General features: G+C 48.3%; 1 protein-coding gene across 3 annotated transcripts in view; it reads right to left on the bottom strand.

The window, feature by feature from the left end:
- The window catches only part of LOC149853003 (C-type lectin domain family 2 member B-like), a 44,849-nt gene that overhangs the window by 10,204 nt on the left and 12,682 nt on the right, over positions 1-21,963 (bottom strand). The window contains exons 2-7 of one of the 3 annotated variants that reach the window (XM_090029198.1): positions 14,341-14,541; positions 9,431-9,505; positions 8,358-8,426; positions 6,317-6,412; positions 2,646-2,818; positions 2,260-2,363 (exon numbers count right to left, since the gene is read on the bottom strand). In XM_090029198.1, coding sequence (XP_089885324.1) covers positions 2,260-2,363; positions 2,646-2,818; positions 6,317-6,412; positions 8,358-8,426; positions 9,431-9,467 — 479 coding nt within the window. In that variant the 5' untranslated portion in view covers positions 9,468-9,505; positions 14,341-14,541. Of the gene's footprint in view, positions 1-2,259; positions 2,364-2,645; positions 2,819-6,316; positions 6,413-8,357; positions 8,427-9,430; positions 9,506-11,652; positions 11,791-12,867; positions 13,049-14,340; positions 14,542-21,963 lie in introns of those variants that run through there. The other 2 variants (XM_090029199.1, XM_090029200.1) reach the window with 2 other exon arrangements.

Here is a 21,963-nt window from a genome sequence, read left to right as displayed (position 1 = left end):
GGGCTCAGCATCTGGGTTTGAACCCAAAGTCACAGTTATGGGAATGTTTTTATTCTGGGGCAAGCTGAAGGCTCACCCTCAATTACCCCAAGTCAAATGCCCTACACCACCTGCATTCCCTTGCTGGGCTGTTGATGATAGAGCTGGGTAGGGCGCTGACTCATTCCTAGGCCCCTCAGTGCCCAAGGGAGTTGTGAACATGCTGCAGGGAAGTGAGGATTGAAAAGACATTAAACCTCAGCCCGCAACAGCCAGGAGGGCTTCTGTGAGCTGACTGGAGGGTTGCTGGGGCAGGGGAGCTGGGAGCTTCTAGTAGAGGTGGTCAGTTGATTTGGGTGAGGGTTGAGCCTAGGAACAAAACCACATATTGTGTAGATGTGCCCTATATGAAGGTGGGACCTCCTCCAGCAAGTCACTTCTGGCTGGAAAACCAGGGGGAAGGGGCAGGTGGGCACTCAGCATTTGAAACTTTGGCCTGTTCTGTGCAGGAAACTGCACTGGTCCTCCAGCCACTACCTGGTCCTCCAGTTATAAACATACACCAAGAGACAAGCAAACTGCTTACAACTAAAATCAAACACATTTGTCCCACACTCCTTCATGTTCCCCTCTTGGCTGCCTCCTTCCAGCCATCTGCAGTAACGGAGGTGCCTGAAGCTCCTCTCCCTGCACAGTGCAGGGTCAGACCTCCTGCTCCCACTCTGGAGCTGAGCTTGCAGTTCTTGGGCACCAGCCCTCTGGTCACATGGCTCCTCCATCATGCTCAGGCCCACCCCAGGAGCCGGCAACTCTTTTGGCTGGAGGGCTGCTTACCAAGTTTTGGCAAGCTGTTGAGGGATTCAGGGGTAGCTCCACCCCATAGTTACCATCTTGTGACTGGAAGTTCTGCCTCCTAACCCCTGACCTTTGCCTCCAGAAGTCCCACCCCTTACCACCAGAAGTACTCCTTTCAGAAGGGGTTGTGCAATCTTGGAACAAGAAAAATACCAAATTATATTTTTAAAATCAAATATCTACTATAAGATTCATTAATTTGATTTCAAAAAATATTTTTGCCCTGATTTACATGAGGTTGTGTAGTGTACACAGAGGTGATTGCACAGAAACTTAAAATGAAGTCTTACCCATGTATATTGGGGGGGCATGGAGGAGTGTGTATAGGTTTTTGGAGGGTTGTGGGTATGTGGGGGACAGCGTGGGTTGAGGGAGCATGTGGGTGTGTGTGGGGGGCATGGTTGGGTATGGGGTTTCTGCAGACCTGTGTTGGGGGAGTGTGGCTGGGATGTGTGGGAGGTGTGGTTGTGGGGGTCTGCATGTAGGGCAGTGCAAGGGGGGTGTGGGTGCATGTGTATGGCGAGGTGCTCCGTTCCTGTCTCCCTAAATGCATGCAAACACACACACCCATGCGCGTGCGCGCACTCTGTTTCTCCTTCATTGCTCTCTCTGTCTGTCTCTCCTCCTCCCTCATTGCATGGCCAAGTACATCTCCCTCCCACTCCTGCCCCCAGGACACTGGCATGGACCCTGATCTCCTACCCAGCTGTCACTGCACCCCTGTGCACTCACTCACTCCCACTTGCCCCCCCACCACCACCTTCAGACACTTTCCACATGGTTCCCAGATGCATGGCCACAACTGCAGATCTCAGCAGGACCCAGTCCAGTCCCGAGGACTCGGGCAATTACCTATGGCCATCCCCTGCCTCCCCCACCCCCTTCTTATCTGAATTTCCCGCTCTGACGGAGGGAGGCAAGAACACCCCAGGGTCTCAGGCCAGAAGCCTGTGCTAGGCAAAAGCTTCTGATTGTGGGTGGGATAGGGTGGGGTGGGGCCAGACTGGGACAGCCTTGCTGTGACTGCTGGGTCCTGCTGCTAGCTCCCCCTGGGTCCTCCTGCCCCTGTCTCTAATCATCTTTGACAAGAAGCCAGGGCAGATAAACACTACATTTTCTAAATTTGTTAGGGTCCCTGCAGGCTGCATAGAACAACCTGGTGTGCTGGATCTGGCCTGCAGGGGGTATTTTGCCCATCCCTGTCCTAACTCAAATAAGCCTCCTGCTCCTGCTGTTACCTGGCTGATTAGTCCCATATAGCAACTCTTAACCCAGCTCTTTGTTTCCTCTTCAAGTGACAGAATTAAGACCCTGGTGCAAAGCCAAACAGCCCAGGCCACATAGCTCCAGCAGGGAAGGCCCAGGCTGTTACACAGTTCTTTGCTGCCCTCATGCTGAGGAAGTGAATAAGATGAACAAACTCACAGATCATTGAATACAGTTCCATCAGTCCATCTCCAGCGCTGGCTTGTTTCCTTCCAAAGGCCAATCCAGTAGTAAGGTTTCCCTTTATGACGCAGCATGAATTCCTTAGGAAGGCACCACATACATTATACATCACAGCTATTTGCACACCTATTTCTCACTTACTAATTTTCAGGCTTTTAAAACAGGGAAAGGCAGAAGAGTCCCTGCCCCCCTTTAGCCCAATACTGAACATGATTTTTAGTTAAAGAAAAAAATAAATAAATAAGACAAACCTCCTTAAGACTTAATTTTGAAATGAAATGAGAAATCTCAAAAGGACCCAGCAGTATTTTCCCCCAATAAACTACTTAAACAATGCTTCTGCACTCTTATTTCTTCTTTACCACATCATCTAGGGAATCAATCACAGCCAGGGAGGCTCCTTGTGAAGAGCAGGTGCTCTGACTCAAGTTCCAGGACTCTTCTGTGCTGGAGAAGAGAAAACACTTCCCTTGATATCCAGGCCAGTGGTCTGGGCAGGCAGCAGTGCAAGAAGGGCAGGGTGTAGGTTTTCTGGCTGAAAACAGAGAAGGGGCATAGTGGTCAATCATCCAACAACCTCTTCCTAGTATCTGCACTGAAGAGGGAATCCCCCCCGGGAAGGGAAGGGACTAGGACCCACACCTCCCTACAGATCTAGGAGCCTGGTCTTTAGCTGCAGGAGGCAAGACCATCAGTCACAGGATTCAAGGTGGTTCCACGACCAGAAAGATCCCCTTTGCGTACAAGCTAGCCAATCATCCATCATGAATGACGGAGTGTTCCAGGGAGTGTTTGCATGCCCCGCCCCCCTCATTCACCCTTTGGGGATGGGCATATAAACCAGGGGCGGGCATTTATTTCTGGTGGAGGGCTGCTCACCATGTTCTGGCTAACTGTCAAGGGCTGCAGAGGTAGCCCCACCCCTTATCAGGTGCCCTTGTTCCATAGTCACCATCTTGTGACTGGAAGTCTTGCCCCCTAACCTCTGACCTTTGCCACCAGAAATCCCTCCCCTTGCCCCCAGAAGTACTCCTTTCAGTAAGAGGTTTTGCCATCTTGGTACCAGAAAAAATACCAAATTACATTCCAAAATGTGAACATCTACAGCATTCATTAATCTGATATCAAAAAATATTTTTGTCCCAATTTACAATGTGTTTGTGTAGTCTACATAGAGGTGATTGCACAATAGCTTAAAATGAAGCCTTACTCTTGTATATTGTAGGGGTGTATGTAGGTATGTGGGGTGAGGGAGCATGTGGATATGTGGGAAGGGGCGTGTGGGGGTCTGAGTGTATGCCAGTGCAAGGGGGCTGTGGGTGCATGTGTATGCTGGGGTGTGCATATGGGACTCATCCTAATGAACACACAAACACACATATCCCATGAACACATGCAGGCCCTGGCTGCACATACACAGGCCATCCAAACATCCCTTCTCCCGGAAGGCCCATTCTGGGTGCTTCTGGGATGGCTGCTATCTGGGCTGCTCAACGGGAACTGAATAAGGACCCAGAGCTAAAACACAAGTGGCCACAGCATGGGGTGCAGACTTACAGCTCCTCAAGAGCTAGGTCCACCAGGGGGACCACTTCATGCACTCCAGTAGGGAACACTCAGGAGGGGCGCAAGTCACCGAAAAAGAGAGCCAAGGCCCTAGAGACTCCAGTCCATCAGTGCACGCACTCCTAAGTGGGCAAAGATGTCTGCACAGGCTCAGAAGCTAGAAGGCCACACAGTAGCTAGAACAGCTGGCTCTGTGCTCCCTGCATTTGGGGACCACACAGAGCTCTGCTAATCCCTGCTGCCACAGAGCACTCAGGGACCCCTGGGAAGCAGAGAAGATCTATTGAACAGCAGAAGACCAACCTCAACTCTCCTCTCCCCTTTGACCCCCCAACACTGACACACTATACCATGCAAAACATTTGCTCCAGCTCCCCTAGCTGCCTGGACTGAGGGTGCGGTCGGAAGGAGACAGGAGAAGACGTTAGAGGGTCATTTCCATCCACTTTAAGGCCCCAGACTGGCATAACAGACCTGGAGAATTAGAAAACGTCAGCCTGGCTGCAACATCCAGGAACCTCCTGGAGCAAATCTGTAACCAGCTGGAGGAGGAGCAGCTGGTCACAAGCAGCCACACGGAACTGCTAAGAACAAATCACCTTGTCTCCTTCTTTACCAAAGTAATTAGTGGGGTGGATGAAGGGAAAGACTTTTGATAAAGTCCCATCTGACCTTCTCATAAAGGTAGATAATTGGCTCAATAGGCACAAGCAAAAAGTCACCCTAAAGGACTGACATTACAATGGCAGGAGTTTTAGAGTAGGGTTCTATAGAGGTCTGTCCTGGATCAGATGCTACTGAACAGGCTAATAATTTGGTTGCTAAAATAGAGAGCTCCCTGGCAGGGTTTGAATTTGAAACCAAACCAAAAAGGACTTTGGAGGATAAGAACATAATTCAGAAGGACCTTGACAGACTGGAAATCTGGGCTAGAGACAGCTTGATGAAGTTCACCGGTAATAAATGCAAAATACTACACCTAGGGAAGAATGAGCAAAAGGCCAAATGCAGAATGGGAACTAACTGGCTGGGTGACAGCCTTGCTGAGAAAGCTCTTATGGTTATGGCATAGACTCCATGTGAGTCATAAATGAGATGTAGCTGCTAACGAAACAGATGCAGTTTGGGGCTGCAACACTAGGGGTATCAGGTGTTAGACACAGGAGGCAACTGCACCCCTCTGCTCAGTGCTGGGTAGACCTTATCTCGAGTACCATGTGTAGTTCTAGGCTCCACATTTTAAGAAGAATGTGAAGAAGATAGAGGAAAGCTCCAGAGGAGGACAACAAAAATGACCAAGGAGTTCAAGGCAAGCTGGATGACGAGAGATTGAGAGCACTGGACATGTTGCAGAAAAAGGTAACCAAAGGGAGCTGTGACAGCAGTCTTCAAATATCTGAAGGGCTGCCACAAAGAAGAAAGAAAACAACTCTTCTCCATTGCTGCAGAGTTCAGGACACAAAGCAATGACTTCAACGTTTGGGAAATTAGATGTAGATTCAAACTCAGGAAAACCTTCCTTACTCTTACGTCAGCGAGGCAGTGCAACCGACTGCCCAGGGAAGCTGAGGAATCTCCTTCCTTGCAGGGTTTCCGCAAAAGACTGGACAAGCATTGAACAGGGATGGTTTAAGAGCAGTGCTCCTGCATTTGGGCAGGGGGCTGGACCAGGTGACCCTGGAGTCTCTTGCCAATCCTGTGATTGTGTTTCTATTTATAGGAAGGCCTAAAGGCTGCTAAGAACTGAGCAAGACACTTCACATGCACCCGGGTCAGCCCTAAGCCACATGGTTTGTCTCACCCTGTAAGAAATGTCCTTTCCCGCTAGCAGGAACACTGCTTTACCAAGGCCTAGGCATACAAAGAAACCAACCACTTCCCTCCAGCCCCAGCAGCTGGGGCCATCCACCCACTGAAGTCTTGGCCAGCAGTGCATTTCCTTTTATAAAGAAGTCTCAAAGGAAACTTTAGTTCCCCTGCCTGAGGCAGAGTACACACAGCCCATCTCACATGTCCTGAGCCACCACACGGTGGAAGGCTTTCCATTCAGATCCAAGCAACCCCAGGCCATGAAAGGCATTCTTGAGACTTCGCTAGATACACTACTTTGGTCTTGCTTTGCCAGAAGTATGCTTTACTCCTGGTGAGACTTCTCAGAAAGGGGCAAAGTGGGAATTCCTAGCAATAGTCCCTTCTTTACTGGTCATCTGCAATTTGAGAGTGTAGTACTTGCTGGTCTGGGTTGGTCCTTGTGGGTGCTGGAAATCTAGGCCCCCCTTCTCCTTCTGAACAGGGAAATGGGAAAACATCTGGAAAGAAACTGGGAGTGGAGAGAGAGGGAAAAGGTTCTTCCCGTGGAAGAATACAACAGGGAAATAAGTGAAGGAGACAAAGGTACAGCAGGACGTAGTGGCTGGATCAGGTAAATCTACCCTGCAGATCAGGGTAGCAACAGCTCTTTACTCACCTGCCAGTGTAATAATGATAATGAGCAAAATTGTGATGACCATGGTAACTGCAATTAAGACCCATTTCTCTTTAATGAAGGTTGGGCATAAATCTGCTGCAAAGACAAAACAAGAAATCATTGTGCTTGGTACATGCATCCACTAGATCATGGGAGACGCATGTGCTGCCTGTCATGGGAGCATGTATTCGGCTGCTTACAACTTCTGCAAACCTCCCTCCATACACACCCACCAGCTACTTTCCTGCCCTAGGGCTGCTGCTTGCTAGCATCTGCTCCTCATTAAGTCCAGCTGCTGGTCTGAGTGCTGGGTGTGGTCCCCAAGCAACTCAGGTGTAAGCGGGTATTTGGCCATTCCCACCAGGGAGTCAGAAAGGACTGGACCCCATGAAGCCACATCACTTCCTTGTGTGCAGTGGGCCACAGGAGCCGGTCGGTCTCAACGAGGCCATACCCAAGGGCCCTTCAGCTTTGACCTTTGACAGCAGATGGAACTGTGGCAAACTCATGCTGCAAAGTTATTTTCATTTCATGTGGCCTGAAAGCCCACCAGGCTCTCTCATTTGTTTAAATTAAAAAAACTTAAAAAGTTAAAAGCAACATGTTAACAAATGGTGTGGGGGGGAGGAGCTGTTTGACAAGCAAAGCAATAAATTCCTTTCTAAATGTTAACCAATTCATTTAGATGCTTTCCAAGAGTCCTGTCAGCCTTCCCAGATATCAGATCAAAACCTCCGGAGCCAAGAACTGGTTGATCAGAAGAGAAATTCTTTGGGCCAACACGGAGAGCTTCTGCTCTAATTCAGGGTCCCCAAAAAGTGGAGCCTTGTCTTTCAAGAGGACGCAGAACTAGCTTTAAAAACTATTCCAGCTCCCATTTTAGTTCTATGAGGCCAGTTTCTCAAATGGGCTCACTGGCGAGCTGTCTGCAGGGGCTGAGCCAAGGATGCCTGGAGTTACATGCGGGAGATGCCTGGGCTCTATCACCAGCTCTGCCACGGACCTGCTGGGTGAGTGGGCAAGCACTCCACTGCCCTGCGCCTCCATTTCTTCCTCTCCAAAATGGGGATAGAGCTACTGACACAGCTCAGAGATTTGCTGAGGAAGACTGCAGTGAAAGAGCTGGGTACTTTGTTAGCATTATTCTGCCTTCCTCTGCTACAGAGCAACACTTCTTGTCTCCATTGTTTGGGGCCAACATTTTCCAGCACAGTTAGTTATTTTAGATGCCCCGGTTTTTCCGTAGCCAAAATACAGCACTTTAGAGATGGCTGATTTCAGTGGCTGGGTGTCTAAGCCTTGCCCATGAGCCAGTCCAAACTTCTCTCACTAAGCTTTTTAAACAATGGAAAATGGTGACTATTTGACCAAAGGAACTTTTTCCTCAGAACCTGCCTCCTTGTCTTTGGGCACTATCCTCTGTGGGCATCAGGAAACCCTCAGTCAGTGGTTTGCAGCCTCATCAGACTCTAGGCCAATCCTTGTTACACTCAGGGCAATTTCTCAGAAAACGTCAGCGCTTCGTTTTCCTTCATTTTTTGACTATAGAAAAAGAAGAGAGGTGTTCTTATGCTGCAAACAACTCAGAAAAGCAGCAGCGGGTCAGAGTGGTGTTGACATTATGGGATGAAATTCTGGGTTTATGCTGAAAATTATGTGTAGGTGCTCTCACACCTACCAGTGCTGATGTACTAATGCCCTTGAACGGATCGCCTGGCTCCTCAAGGTTAAGAATAGCCGTTCTAAATGTTTGAGTCTTGGCAGCTTTTGCCTGAAAGGTTTGGGGATCTGGTAGACAAGATTCAGTTTGCAAGTCCTTGCCAAAACCAACCAAAGAACATCTACTTGAAACTATGACTCTCTCCTGTTTTGTAGAAATTAAATGGGGAAAAGTTCAAGGCACATATAGCCTTCATTTGAGTCCTCTAATATCAGATGGGGCAGAGGCAGTCTCTCTCTGTGTCTCTGTGCAGAGCCCAGCAAAACGAAGTCCAGTCATTCCTAGGCAACGCACCAAGTAGATAACAAAATAGTGATTTACTTGAAGCTCTCCTGTTATCTTCTGCTGGCGCCTCCGGAGAAGGCAGCATTGACTTCTCCATGTCACCACCTGTCAGGAAGCAAAACAGATTCTCATTCACAGTAAAGTCAGGCTGCCAATTATGTCCCCCACATAAGGCTCAGTGCAGCATAAGATTACTCCTGCTTCCCCTCCTCACAGTAACCCCAAGTAAGTGGAGTCATCCTTTCCTGGATTGAAGACCCAAGGGCATTACAGAACATGCAATACATGTGGCAACTTGCATGTCACATCATCCCCTCCTGTAGCTGGCATCAGAACCAGACACTGTTTCTACCAGCTGATAAAGCTGCTGGGTATGATCTGTCTCCAGGCATCCTGTGTCTAAACCCTGCTAATACCCCCTGCAGGAGATCAGGAAAGGGAGGAAGGAGAGAACTGTGCTGCAAAAAGTAGTGGGTTGAGCATTAATATCAGAGACATGGGAAGCAGTGAGCCAGCATGAGAAGAGAAAAGTGTATCCAGGACCCCCAAGGCAAAAGGGGATCTGAATGATCAAGGCAAAACTAGGCTAAATGGGTGCCCCAGGCCTACTCTAGCATAGGGAAGTCTCAGACGGCTTTGTCTCCAGAACAGACACTCAAATTCCCCACTCATCACCCCTTGCAAAAGGGCTAAAAATGGGGTCAGACACTTGGTTCAGCCAATCCAAAGGGTCTGTCCAATAACACCCAGTGACCCCTTTTAGAGCCAACCTGTCAGTAACATGTGATCTTATGAGCTGTACTCTGCGTACCCTTCCTACTCTTATAAATGCCCAATACCCCTTTCAAGCTTGCTAACATTTAATCTTGCGGTGACATTTGCCATTGAAAATGGCATCACATCACAAGGGAAAAAATATTTTCCTGTGATCGATTTGGAATTTTCCAATAATGTCACTGATTCTGCGTCAGTGCTGGGGTTTGAGGTAAGAACAGGATCTTGACATTTCCCTTCTCTAACCCAGGCTTTAGTTCTCCCTTCCAACCCAGAATGAAAACTCTCTCTTCAAATAAGGGAGGGAAAAGGGATGAGAAGGATAGTTTACTTACTAGTATCACCTGCCTCATTTTTTCTCTCTTCTGCCATCCTCTTGCCGATCAGAAGTCAAACCCATCCATTACCACCTATCAGTCAGCAAGAACAGAAGCATGAATTCTGGGCGATAATTTTTATGGGATCAAATGTATTATTGGGAGAGATGTCCAATGACTTTTGGGCACAAAGTGCCTGTGACCGTCACTCAGGATGGGTTATCTGAGGCATGCAGCTCTAAGACTCCCCTCAGTGTAGGGCCAGTGCAACATCACCCCTCCAACAGCACTCCTGCTCAACCTAGGCATTTCTGGTGCACTCCTCAGGGTCACCATTTAAAACTCCCCCTGATATTCAAAGTATCATAGAAAATGAGGGTCAGAAGGGACATCAGGAGGTCACATTTAGTCCAAGCCCCTTCTCAAAGCAGGACTAGCCCCAACAAGATCATTTCACCCAGGGCTTTGTCAAGCCAGGGCTTAAAAACCTCCAAAGACAGAGATTCCACCACCTCTCTGGGTAACCCGTCCCAGTGCTTCACTGCCCTTCTGATGAGAAAGCCTGTCCTAATATTCAACTTAAACCTCCCTTGCTGCAATTTGAAATCACTACTCCTTGTTCTACCACTACTGAGAACAATACAGCTCCATCCTCTTTTGAACCTCCTTTAAAGTAATTGAAGGCTGCTATTCACCCTCCTCCATCCTCCCCCATCCACTGCCCGGTCTTCTCTAACCTATTTCTCTGACGCTTTCCTTACAAGTCATGTAGCCCAGCCCCCATAACATTTTCACTGCCCTCTGCCAGACTCTCTCCAACTTCTCTGCAATTTGTGCACATCCTTTCTGTAGTGAGGAGCTGAGAACTGGACACAGTACTCCAGAAGTGACTTCACCAGTGCAGAAGAGAGGGGAATAATTACTTCCCTTGATCTGCTGGCCACGCTTCTCCTAATTCAGCCCAGTACACACTGATGGCAACAAGGGCACACTGTTGACTCATATACAGCTTATTGTCCATTGTAACCCCCAGGCCCTTTTCTGCAGAGCTGCAAATAATCCAGTCAGTCCCCAGCCTGTAGCAGTGCATGGGATTCTTCTATCATAAGTGCAGGACTTTGCACTAGTCCATATTGAACCTCATGAGATTTCTTTTGGCCTAATTCATTAATTTGTCTAGATCAGGGGTTGTCAACCGGGCGTACACATACGCCAGAGGGTACTTGGGAAGGCCTTAGCGAGTACACGCGAGCAGGCGGAGATGGAGCACAGCCACCCACCACCTAATGTTGCCACCTCCCAGGATCAGAGCTGGAGGTGAGGTAAGGGCAGCAGCCCCACTCTGTGGGCTGCACAGGTCCAGGCAGCCAAACACAGGGGTGGGGGGGACCTTGCACACAGCCGCCCACCACCCCAGGCTGGTGCTGCTCTGCATGTGGCTGCTGACTCCCCCACACCACATCCAGCCACTGGGGGTACACTTATTTGAAAAGGTTGAAAACCCCTGGCCTAGGTCATTCTGAATCCTAGACTTAGCCTCCAGTATATCTACTACACCCCGACGCTTGATTTTATCCCCAGACATGCGAAGGGTCCACTCCATCCTATCTTCCAGATCATTAATGAAGATATTGAACTAAAAAGCAGCCCAGGACTGACACCATGCATCCACAGAGCCAGTTATCATAGAAGGCAATCTGGTTGGTCAGGCATGACTTGCCCTTGGGGCACCCATGCTGACAGTTGCTAATCATCTTCTCTTCCAAGTGCTTAGAGATGGATTCCTTGAGGACTTGCTCCATGATTTTTCCAGAGATTGAGGTGAAGCTGACTGGTCGCTAGTTCCCTGGATTCTTCTTCTTCCCTTTCTTAAAGATAGGTACTATATTTTCCCTTTTCCAAGCATCCAGGAGCTCCCCTGAACACCATGAGTTTTGAACTGTGGCTCTGCAGTCACATTAGCCAACTTCCTCAGCACTCTCAGATGCTTTGCATCCAGTCCCATGGACTTGTACATGTCCAGCATTTCCAAATAGTCCTAACCAATTCTTTCACCACTGAGCTTAGCTTCTCCCTAACCTGTGCTGCACAGTGCAGTAGCCTGGGACTTGACATTGCCTGTGAAGACAGAGGTGAAAAAGGCATTGAGCACTTCAGCCTTTTCTGCATCCTTTCACTAGGTTGCCTCCCCTATTCAGTAGGGGACCCATACTTATAATCATCATCTTCCCCCCTCTTACCTCTACCCCATGCAGGAGGTTGCAGTAAAAATCCATCTTTCACCTCCTGTTAGGCCCAGTGGACCATGGGAGACACTGCTATGCATCAACAGCAGCAGGGACATCAGCAATATTTTCCATCTGTGGACTGGAATAACTTGGCTTGGGTCAAAGGCAGGCCAGCACTAAAACCCAGCACCCGTTGCTTCCCCCCTGCCACCACTTCTCTGCTGCACAGCTACAGCGTGGCATAGGTGAAGCACCCAGCCACTGGGCAACAAGAGCAGCATGGGCAAAACCCCCTACCACAAAAGCCCTGCTTCATAAGCTGGATTCAGTGGCTCCAGAGGCTGCTGAGCCTGCTGTAGGGTGGCCCAGGGAGGTCAAAACTGGACCCATATTAACACCTCAAACCCTTTGAGCTGTGTCTTTTCCACATGCCTGGCACACACAGCCCTGCAGAAGAACTCTGCAGCATGGAGCAGCACCAGATATCAGTGCATTTCCTGTGTATCCATGCTCCCATACAGAAACAGCTTTCATGAGTGTGACCAAACAACAACTGTGCACCAGAGTGAATGCACGTGGGGAGTACCCAACTACGTGTGGGGGCAGATTTCTCACAAGAAAACCACTCTCCAATCTCTCAGTATTAATCTTAAAAGGGAGCTCACAAAATACTTTTCACAGATAAACCTATGAGCTTCGCTTCCTCAGCTTCCTGGATACAAAAAATCATAGAATAAATATAGACTTTGGATTTATGACACATTATAACCTGCCTAACATCTGATTCCCCAGGCACCTTGCCACTATTTACCAGCTACATTCATCCCCCCCACAGCAGCCTGTCTCCCACCCACAGACTCTTAAATTAACGTCTTAACTGACTGCCTTCCTTGCTGCAGCCCAGCCTCTGGCCTCTTTACTATTTATTCTACCCAGGAAGAGGGCACACCAACTGCAGATGCTACCTTAGCCTCATGAAGGGTATTTATACCCAAAAGCTTGCTAAGAAGATTTTTTCCAACTATTTGTATCGATCTAATAAAAGATATCAGATTTACCCAAAGAACCTTCTCTGTCTATGTCCTTAGGCCAATGTGGCTACAACCTACACCTGCAAATTCTCTCTGACACTAAAGCTACCTGGCAGTAGCCTGCAGTGACCTTAGAAGAGGCAAGTTCCCACTTGTTTTAATCCCTTGATCCCGAGGAACAACTGTTTTCTCTCACCTGCCAGTAATTTGAGTCAGTCCTTTCAATCCATGGCCAAACTCCTCAGTTAAACTGTTAATGAATTATTGGAAACACAGCTGCAAGCCATCTGCTCTGCCCAGCACACACTGCTCCCTGCAGCCCCCCTCTTTAGGAAAGGCAGAGTCCAATGCCCAGCTCCAGGCTGTAAACCCTGATATGAAACCAGCACCTCCCTGCAGCCCAGAATCTGGTGCCCGTCCACACTGCCAGCCCCCCAGGCACTGAAAGGGAGAGTTTGCTCGGAGACAGGAAATGGGGCTGGCAGGAGGGGCAACAGTTGCAGGAAAACAGTTAGACCACAACATCTGCTTAATCTATGTGATAGGCAACGGTTTTTCTGAGCAGCCATCTAATTCTGGCAGGCTCATTGCTACCAGGGTGTCTCCCATAGTGGCCCTCTCGCTCTTGCCAGGCTCAAGCTCTAATGCCACCCTCCCTCCAGCCCTCAGGCTTGAGAAGTCCCTCTCAGACAGACTAGGTCCCTATAGGGTACCAGAGCCTTAAGGGCAAGTTGTGTGGCTCCTTCACCTCCCCTACCCAAGCCTCACAGATGTTCCCTTTGATCTTTTTCTTTATACACTCAGATACCTGTGGGCCCTCAGATGTTGATCCTAGTCTCATCTGCCCACCCCTGTAACCTGTCTAGGTCTGATTGCAGCCTATTCCTCCCCTCTAGCCTTCCCACACACCCCCACATCTTAGTATCATCAGCAAATTTGAACAGGGTGCTACTTACCCCCTTGTGCAAGTCGCTGATGAAGATGTCGAACAGTGCGGGCCCGAGGACCGAGCCCTGGGGGACCCCACTGCCCACACCCTCCAGGCTGAACATGCCCCGTCCACCACCACTGCTCTCTGGGTGCGGCCCTTCAGCCAGTTGGTGACCCATTTGACTGTGTAGGTGTTGACAACACAGTCCCCCAGTTTCTTAATGAGAACGGGGTGAGAGACAATGTCAAAGGCCTTCCGAAAGTCCAGAAAGACTACGTCCACCATGACACCTGCATCCAAGGATTTTGTGACCTGGTCGTAGAAGGCCACCAGGTTGGTCTGACAGGACCTGCCTCGAATGAACCCATGCTGGGTCCCAGTCTCTCTCAGACTTGTGGGACCCCCAGTCCCACACATAACCCCTCCTTCAGGCTCCCAGATCCTCTGGTCTGGCTTGGCCTGCTCTGGGCTTGGGGACCCTCTGCCCAGCTCCACCTTTCCCAGGCTTTTGGGCCTTTGAGTTTGGGTCTCAGTCTCCCAGACTCCTGGGCTCCTCACTGGGACCCAGTCTCAGTCCGAGGCTCCTAGGTTCCCATACTCTACAGATCCCTGGTGCCTGCCCCAGCAGGGCTCAAAGCTAAACACCCAGGCTAGCTCAAATAAACTAGAAACGTCACCACCCTTTGGCAGGCGCTTCTCCCTGGTAGGGTAGGGGTTTAACATAAACAGGCCACTCACCTGTAAAATCAGTCTTTCTTAACTCAGAGACTTGCCTCAGTTCCCAGACCGGCAGGGCTGTCCAGCAATACCCAGTCCCTTCACTTCTTGGCTGCTGGGGAGACACTACCTGACCAGTGCAGGCTTTGGGTTCACGTAGTTCCAGCCTGAGCCCTCTTCCTCTCAGGTGAGTTCGTGTTAGCCCCCTTTTGCCACCTGCCACTAAACATAGACAGAGGATTTATGGGACATTATCACCTGCCTGCCATCTGACAGCCCCAGGTAACGGCGCTACATGTTACCAGCTACATCCTATCACCAGGTCAGCCTTCCTGCTTTCCCCTTCCCCCACCCAGCTGTCTCAGACCTATTGTCTCCCATCACCTCTGAGTCTCGCTGCTAGGCATTTGCATTTTGACAGACCTGCATTTTGCATATTGGCTTCTATTCCATCAAACAGTAACAGACTATGCCTATGCCTGAAAAAGGGAGTTTGTGCCCAAAAGCTTTCAAAAACAATTTTTCTAACTATTTATTTGGTTGAATAAAAGATATCACATTTACCCAAAGAACCATGTCTGTTTATGTCCTTAGACCAACATGGCTACGACCAACACTCTTTGCAAACATGCACCAGAATAGGTTATCTATGTCTGCTTATCAAGGGGGGTACTGCTAGGACCATTGTGACAAGAGATTGGGACTTGCTGAGTTTTGAGGCTCATGAGGGTATCAGCTGAAAGTGCTGATCGGACCCAGCCTGCTCAGACGTACTCTGCTAGCGTGTGTGTGTGTCTAACTGCATTTATTATTGTCCTGCTGAAACAAGGGATGAACTGAGTTCAAGGCATATGATGGTGTTAGCCTGTCAATGCTGAATAACCTGGCCTGGCTCAGGAGTGTCCTGTTAATCTCTGTGTGCATGTGCATACATGTGTATGACTGATTTGGTGACTGGAGGAACCCAGCCCAATTGAAACTGAGTCCTGCAAGATAGCTCCATTGGGGGCGAGGATTTGCAGAAGGGAGAGATACAGCTCCGTATAGAAACACAAGTGACACAAGCAGCACACTGATAGAATTACAGAGACCTTAGAAATGTACCCCTAATAAATGAGCATGCCCCCAAAGTCACGGGCAAATCTGGCAATGCTGTGTGCACAGCATTTAATTGGTGGACAATGCAAAAGGGGGGGTAGCAGATGCCGTGGTTGTTGATGTCTGTTATTGTTAGTAATATTATGGTCATCAATGTTTGTCTGTTGATGTTTGGTGTGCAGCCGTAAATGCCCAAGGAATAAGAGAAAAAAATGAGGCTTTTTCTCTGATACTGGTCAAAGTGAAAAGCTTTGAGTGACCAAGGGTCAAAAACGCTTAAAGGCAAAAAGCTTGATGCGGTTGAGAACTGGAAGGCTTAGAGGTAAAAAGCATGACGTGGTCCAGGACCAGCAGGCTTAGGGGTAAGAGCTCAAGGTCATAGCTCCTGATATAGCAAAATACCCTACAATTCCAGCAGCTATAGCAGAAGGAATAAACTTATTTTTAGTATTAAATTTGGCTAATATAGTTTTTTTGATTATTTCCTTGGCACAAAAGTGCTGGTATAATTTTGAAATTATATTTAAAAAAAAAAAACAACAGCATTGTTTTATTCTCATTTAATATGTAAATATATATGTGTATATATATGTTCTTCCCCACCCCCCAGAATTACAATAATATCTGTAGTGTAAATTTACAAATATGAATAATATTTTGCTGCAAGGAATTTTCCTTGGCAGAGTTTGAGTGTTTTCTTTTGCAGAAACCATAATGTAATCAACCGAGTAACAAAGGTGACTGATGAACTACGAGGTCTCAGTACCATCAACTGCATCTTCTTCACATAAGCCATGTTTTTTCCACAACAAAGAACATTGTCTTGCCTGTTTTGTTCTGTTTATTTTGTTGTTTAATTTATTTAGTTGCTAAAAGTCTGAATCCATATTAATATCATATAGATGTAATAAAAATTATTGGGGGATACACCATCTAAAAGTTAAAATCATCTGTGGATCCCAGACCGGGACACTTCTGTCCTACTTGGACTGGAAGGTTGTCCGGCTCCTTAAAGTAAAAAGTAACAGTTTATATGGAAATACCAGGTTAAAGGCACTATTGTAAAGTGTGTATTCTTTATAACTTTATAACTGTGTGTATTCTTTATATCTCTCTCTCTCTCTTCGTATTGGCACTTATATGTAATGTATAATGTTAAATTACCAGGTTATGTGTGAAAAATTTCATTAACCAATAGTTTTAAAGAAAACGAATATACAGAGTCAAAACTTCCCTAAATCTGGAGCCCATGTGCCAGAATGATGGTTACAAACAAAATTAAATTAGGCTCAGTGATGGCGCAGTGCCATTTGGGCAGCTGCAACAGACTGGAAGGTAGGTATGCCTTTTGTAATTTGAATTATTACAATTATTATTACAGGATTTATCAACTATGAATTGGCAAGTACCTGGAAAAGAACCCCCTTAATGGTACATACCCCATCTAAAAAGACACACAGGTTCTATGGGAAAGACACACGCACTCTTGGTAGTAGCAAAAATATGAACCCATAGTATGCTCTGGTTCAAAGAAAAGCCTGCTTATGAAAATCAAGCAAAGTAAAAGTTTATCCACACGCTATTAAAATTGATTAGATAACAACACTACTAAGTTATAAAACAATGATGGCAAATCGTCATAGATCTAAAACCTAATGACATACTAATAATACACCCAGAATGTATCAAATATCTATCTCCATCCACACAAGGATGGAATAAATGGGCAGACAGCATTGGAAAAATGAATCAAAATCACAGAGCTAAACGATTATGGGTCACAGTGCTGGGTGCAGCGGGCACTGGAATGGGCGTTTTGAATTCCATTAATTAGGAAATACGGATGAATGAATTAAATGCTTTTGGAAGCACACTGTTTTGCTTAGCTGGTCCTGTTGATGAGAGTTTAGCTGCAATCACGTTATCCCAGATGTCGTTGGCTGACGTAGTAACAACAGCGGAAAAGGAACAAAGAACTGATGCTCAGGTGTTGGTTGATGATTTTATAAAATTTGAGGAAGATGTATCCATTGCTTTAATGTGTGCACAAACACAGTTATGGTCTCCGGGTGTAGCTCACAGCCTAATTGAACAAAGAGCAAATTGGCATATACCTGTGGAATTAAGAAACTTGATCTGGAATACTACCAAGCAACCAGCATGGTTATGGCCTTATAACAAATTAATAGGATTCAAATATGATCCTGATACTATGGCTTTACATCTTCAAATTAAAGCTATAGTGAGAACAGAAAAAGAATTAGCATTTCCTGTTTTTGTATTACGAGCATGAATTAATGGAACTATGTTACTCCCCTGAGTAAACAGACATTGGGCTCAAAAAAGTGCAGGTGGATATGAAGCTGTATCCACCAGCATGTGAGAAGGTTTTATATGTTTGGAATATATACACACAGGAAGGAGGGTTAAGGGGGAGGAGAGGGCCTTGTATTCCCCATCCACTAGCTGCATGGCCCAGTATCCATCTGTGTTGTCACCCTGGGGAAACAGACACAGCCTTGACTTCTTGTTCGAACAATGAGGAATCCAGAAGCTAACTTCCCACACAGTCAGCTGAAGATCTGAGGCCGCTACCACCAAAGGTCGAAGCTATAACATCTGAAGGAACCTCTAGCCAGGTCATATTGCAAGGAAGACTTGTTATAAGCCTAGGGGTTACTATTAAAAGTTCACTTGATACCAAATCCAGTGAGGGCCGTGTTAATCCTTGGGGGTCTCAGGTAAAAGGAATCCTAGGGGCAACATACCCAACCTCACCCCTAAAGCATGCCCACCCTCAGCCACGAACACTCTGGGAAATTTGTCTCTGGCCCCTACTCTGCCATGGGAACCTGGCTCTGACACCCCAAAGCCTTATCAAATACCTGCTCCAAACCCCTCGCTTCAGTGTTAGGCAGCTTCTCAGTCTTGTTAGTAAATGGCATTGGCGATGTGTAGGGGGTGCAAGCAGGTGCATGTGCACCCCCGAGATTGGCCATGCACCCCCTGGAAGCGCCAGCTGTGAAACTGGAAGTGAACTGGCAGTGCATAGTGGTGATCAGCTGCTGGGGGACAACCCCACCCCTGGTTGGCAATTGACCACCACTGGGCCCCCCGCTCTGATTGGTGATCGGCAGCTCGGGGACCCCCCACCCTTGGTGCTCTGGTGCTCCGTGCCAGACTTGGGAAGCACCAGTCACCCATGGTAAATGATCGTGTTCAGTCCACAGGTTTAGGAACATGTGTCACACCAACTTTTCTCTATCAAGGTAGACTAATCAACACCTCTGCTCAAAGAAGACACATTGTAGTATACTTATTACACATACACAAGCTCTGCGCCTTCATGTGATGCTGGGATATTTAGCAGATGTGGCCATGGCCTCTAATCCAAACTGGAGAGTACAACTTCATTGACGAACACACTGACTGGTGCCGTCTTAGAAGTGGTTCTCATTCCCCAGCCCACCCTCCAGCCCCAGCAAAATATAGAACTGACATTATTACACTGAAGATATACCCTTTTTGCTTCAAGTCTTCCTTCTTTCTCTCTACAGATGGGCTCTGTAACCTGGAAGATGGACCCAAGACTGCAGGGTTGGGCACCACCACACTACCTAAAACCCAGACATTTATGGGACTGAGGCAGGACAGGACTAATTGCCTGCGGGAAAATTTCTGAGAGAACAGTATCAATATTATTGTAGAGGTGGGGCTTTTTCCAGGTCTTCCCCAAAACCCTGAATTACTGTAGCATCAAACAGGGAATCTCCTGAATTACTTGCCCAGTGAGTAGTGACTTGGTTTTGGGAGAAATTTAAAAAAGATTATTTTGATATGAAAAAGAATACAAAAGGCTAGAAAACAGGAGCACATTTGCTGTGGAAACGAGGACTGGCAGAACATGGATCCTTCCTTTTAGATGAAGAATATTAGCAGCAATAGGAGTCAGTGTCCTTCCCTGTGTGCTGGAAATGTATGGTACTGTATCCTCTGCCTCCTTCTAAAATGACAAGCAATATCCAAGCGAGTTGTGCAGCACATCAGTTATCAAACCCATTTGTGGACAGTGGGTTTGGGGCAAGCTGTGAGCAGCGCTGGAGGAAATGCATTGCTGACTCCAGCAACAACCCCAGATAATGTCCACTAAGACCTGAACTCCTGATGTTGCACAAGGGGCCGTTCGAGCTCCTGGAGGCTAAGTTCCAATTTGGTCCCCAGAAGTGAGTCACACCACAAGCCACAGAGACAAAAGCCTTTATTGCTTGCAAGTAGGTCGGCCTGGAGTCATGAGACTCAGATCAAAGCCGACCCCGAGTGCCTATTCTCCATTGCTTATATACTCAATTACAAGGTACTGGAAAATTCCTTTAGCACAGGTGTACTTTGGGTTACATAGTTGTGAAATTGGTTGCAATGTTTGGGACTATCTAGCCATTAGCTTGTGGTTTGTATTCTCACACAACAGGGTGGAAAGACAAATTTCAGGTCCTGGGTACATTCTTGTGAAAGCATAAAGTGTTAAAGCAAACAGTTTTTAGCCCCCGCTTGTTCCACACTGACAACCTTGTTGCCCCACAGCTCCTACCTCGTTAACTCACACAGCCTAGACTCCTCTTGTTCTTTTGTTTTTCATAGGAATACTCCAAATGTCCAGGCAATACCCTCCACATGGACATGAGGACCTTGGGCCCATATCTCATTGCGTAAAGAACATGCACAGTACTGCAACATCAGCGAAGTGACAGTGGTGTCATTTACTTCCATCTGAGGCCTGAATGCCAGTCTTTGGATCCAGTGGTGGAGGAGTGTGTGAAGTATCTGTTTCCCATCTTGGATGTTAGAGGTGGTATCACACGAGATTTAGGGTGGTGTAAAATTACTGTCCCAATAAGTGAAATGGAGCAGCGGGGTGAGTGTCAAGGACATCGGTCAGAAAAAGCTGAGGGGGAGCTGGCAGTTCTTCATCCCTTATCTGCAGGGAGACAGTGCTGGGCCCTCTGGGGAGGAGGCCCATGGGCAGGCCTGGTTAGATCTGCAGCTGGCCTGCCAGACATGTGCCTGTAGCTGTCAGATAATAACAGTCTGAGACACAAGCACCCAGATGCACAGAGGGACCAAGCCAGGGCTGCCGAGAAGGGAAGGCTGAGAACTGAGACCCCAGACACCAGGGCATGAAGAAGTGATGGCTGCACAGTGACACCCATTCCCTGGTAGGCTGCAATGCGATGCTGACATTTCCCCACCCAGGCAAGACTATGGTCCCCTCCTCTAGGTCAGATCAATGGGGCAGGACTGGTGCTGCTGACGGGACACTTGCTCTGGGGCTGCCTGAGTCGTGGGTGTCTCAGTTCTCCTCTGGCTGCTGCAGAGACCTAAGTCCTCCCTTGCCCCAGCTCCAGGCAGTCCCAGGGGTTTGGCCATGTGGGGACAGCAGAGCTTGTCGCAGTGCCTGTGCTAGGTCCTGCTGCGGTGTCTCTGCTGTGTGAAGTTTCACCTCTGCTGTTTGATTCCAGGATTCAGAAGAGTCTGAGGACACACAGGTGGGTGAGCCTGACCCTGTATCAGTGACCCCAGATCCTTCCCTGGGAGAGCCGTGCTTCCTGCAGCCACTTCTCCCACCATAGCAGTGCCCCACATGTGGGCTTTGAACCTGTGATAGGACAGAGTCACCACATCATTGCTGGCCCCTGCCTTCACTGCTCCTTTTTCCCAGTGTGCTCTGTGTCCACTGGGCCCTGGGCAGGGCTGGGCTTTTGCCTATGTCAGGCCCCAGGCCCAGGACTGAGCTGGCAACCTAAGCCCAAGTCCTGGGCACCTCAAGTGAGGAAAGCACCAGGCTCAAGGGAGACTCCTCTCCTCCCTCTGGCAAATCCCCCCTGGGCAGAGCCCCTGTCACAGCCCCTCCTGGGCCAGGGCTCACACTCTGAGACACTGTGCATGTCACCCCATCACAGACTCTGCCCGAGCTTGTCCCTACAGGGACTGTGGCAGCTACTGATGGGCAAGGGTGGGAGGGGCTGCCTTAGAGACTGATGGGGACAGAAACAGCTCCACTTCCCAACCGTGTGACACAAGGGGACAGGGTGACAGGAATGAGAGCAGCAGCTGCTGGAGGCAGTGGAGGGGGAAAGGGAAATACAGGAATTCCTGGCTCTGCCCGCTGTTGGCGCCTCTGTGAGACTGAGCCACAGAGGCCCAGCACTCAGCTGCTGAGCTCATCCTTCCCACATGGCAGCTAAAACCATGAGGGTATGGGGCTGGGGCCTGGTGGGTCCTTTGGGTATTGTGCTTTCATGCAAGTCAGCTCTGTGTGTGTCGGGAAGAAAGGGCCCACAGCACCCTGGGGAGAGACCCAGACTGGCTCTCTCAGCTCAGCACTTTGTATGATCCCTGCAGAGACTGGATGTGTTCCTGCCACAGTGCAGCCCCTCTCTGCTCTGCAATGCCTAAGGGTTTAGGGGTGTATGCCAAGGAGGGGATAGGTGTAAAGCACATGGGGCCTTTGCACCTGTTACAGAGTAGGACACTGCAGGGAGTTCGGGG

Source organism: Crocodylus siamensis, chromosome 15 (genome assembly GCF_052110815.1).
Source record: "Crocodylus siamensis isolate JL-2025a chromosome 15, ASM5211081v1, whole genome shotgun sequence".
Taxonomy (NCBI): domain Eukaryota; kingdom Metazoa; phylum Chordata; order Crocodylia; family Crocodylidae; genus Crocodylus; species Crocodylus siamensis.
This window is presented reverse-complemented; position numbering and strand designations above follow the sequence as displayed.